This window comes from Miscanthus floridulus, chromosome 7 (genome assembly GCF_019320115.1).
Source record: "Miscanthus floridulus cultivar M001 chromosome 7, ASM1932011v1, whole genome shotgun sequence".
In the NCBI taxonomy this organism is placed as follows: domain Eukaryota; kingdom Viridiplantae; phylum Streptophyta; class Magnoliopsida; order Poales; family Poaceae; genus Miscanthus; species Miscanthus floridulus.
In genome coordinates, this window is record NC_089586.1 from 128,146,341 (window position 1) to 128,147,806 (window position 1,466).

Genomic DNA, 1,466 nt, shown 5'->3' on the forward strand with positions numbered 1-1,466 from the left:
GGCTCGGGCTCCCCGACGACGACGCCAAGCAGAAGGGCGCCGACGATCGGAACGAGGACCAGGACGACGGTTTCCCCGAGGTACGCAACGCCTTCATGATCTTCGGCGGACCCTCGGCGTGTCTTACGGCGCGACAGCGCAAGAGGGAACGCCGAGAGGTCTTCTCGATCAAAGTGGCCACCCCCCGGTACCTCGACTAGTCTCGGGAGGCGATCACCTTTGATCGAGACGACCACCCTAACCATGTTCCGAATCTCGGGCAATACCCACTGGTTGTCGACCCGATCATCGGCAACACTCGACTCTCCAAGGTGTTGATGGACGGAGGCAGTGGCCTCAATATCCTCTACGCCAACACCCTGGAGCTCTTGGAGATCGACCGGTCGAGGCTCCGGGGCGACGTCGCACCCTTCCATGGCATCGTGCCAGGGAAGCGCACGCGACCCCTCGGGCGCATCGACCTTCCCGTCTGCTTCGGCACCCCCTCCAACTACCGCAAGGAAGTCCTTACCTTTGAGGTGGTCGGGTTCGGGGGAGCCTACCACGCCATCCTGGGGCGGCCGTGTTACGCTAAGTTCATGGCAGTCCCCAACTATACCTACCTCAAGCTCAAGATGCCAGGCCCCAGCGGTATCATCACGATTGAGTCCACGTACGAACATGCATACGACTGCGACGTCGAGTGCATCGAGTACGCCGAGGCTCTTGCGGAGGCCGAGACCCTCATAGCCCACCTCGACCAACTTAGTGGCGAGGCGCCTGACTCCAAGCGTCGCACAGGGGCGTTTGAGCCCGCGGAGGCCATCAAACTCGTCCCGGTCGACCCCGCCTGCCCCGACGACCGAGCGCTGAGGATCAGCGCCACCCTCGACATCAAATAGGAAGCCGTGCTCGTCGACTTCCTCCGTGCGAATGCCGACATATTTGCATGGAGTCCCTCGGACATGCCGGGCATACCGAGGGAGGTCGCCGAGCACGCCCTGGACATCCGGGCCGGGTCTAGACCAGCGAGGCAACGCCTGCGCCGCTTCGACGAGGAAAAGCGCAGGGCCATCGGAGAGGAGGTACAGAAACTCTTGGCGGCCGGGTTCATCAAGGAAGTGTCCTACCTAGAGTGGTTGGCTAACCCCATGTTAGTCAAGAAGAAAAATGGGAAATAGAGGATGTGTGTAGACTACACCGGTTTGAACAAAGCCTGTCCAAAGGTCCCCTTCCCATTACCCCGAATCGATCAAATCGTTGATTCCACTGCAGGGTGCGAGACCCTGTCTTTCCTTGATGCATATTCTGGTTACCATCAAATCAAGATGAAAGAGTCCGACCAGCTCGCGACTTCTTTCATCACACCATTTGGCATGTACTGCTACGTGACGATGCCCTTCGGCCTCAGAAACGCAGGTGCCACGTACCAGCGGTGCATGACCCAGGTCTTTGGCGACAACATTGGGCGGACCGTCGAGGCCTAC

The 1,466-nt window shown here is 59.8% G+C and overlaps 1 protein-coding gene across 1 annotated transcript; it reads left to right on the forward strand.

Annotated features, from left to right (window-relative positions):
• Positions 1-317: 317 nt before the first annotated feature.
• LOC136467609 (uncharacterized) lies at positions 318-881 on the forward strand. The gene has a single exon (XM_066466371.1). It carries the CDS (start codon positions 318-320, stop codon positions 879-881), a length of 564 nt encoding a protein of 187 aa, XP_066322468.1.
• The last annotated feature ends 585 nt before the right edge of the window (positions 882-1,466 follow it).

What these genes read in the sequence shown, in the direction of transcription:
- LOC136467609 (XM_066466371.1), top strand. Translation starts at nt 318, where the DNA reads ATGGACGGAGGCAGTGGCCTCAATATCCTCTACGCCAACACCCTGGAG.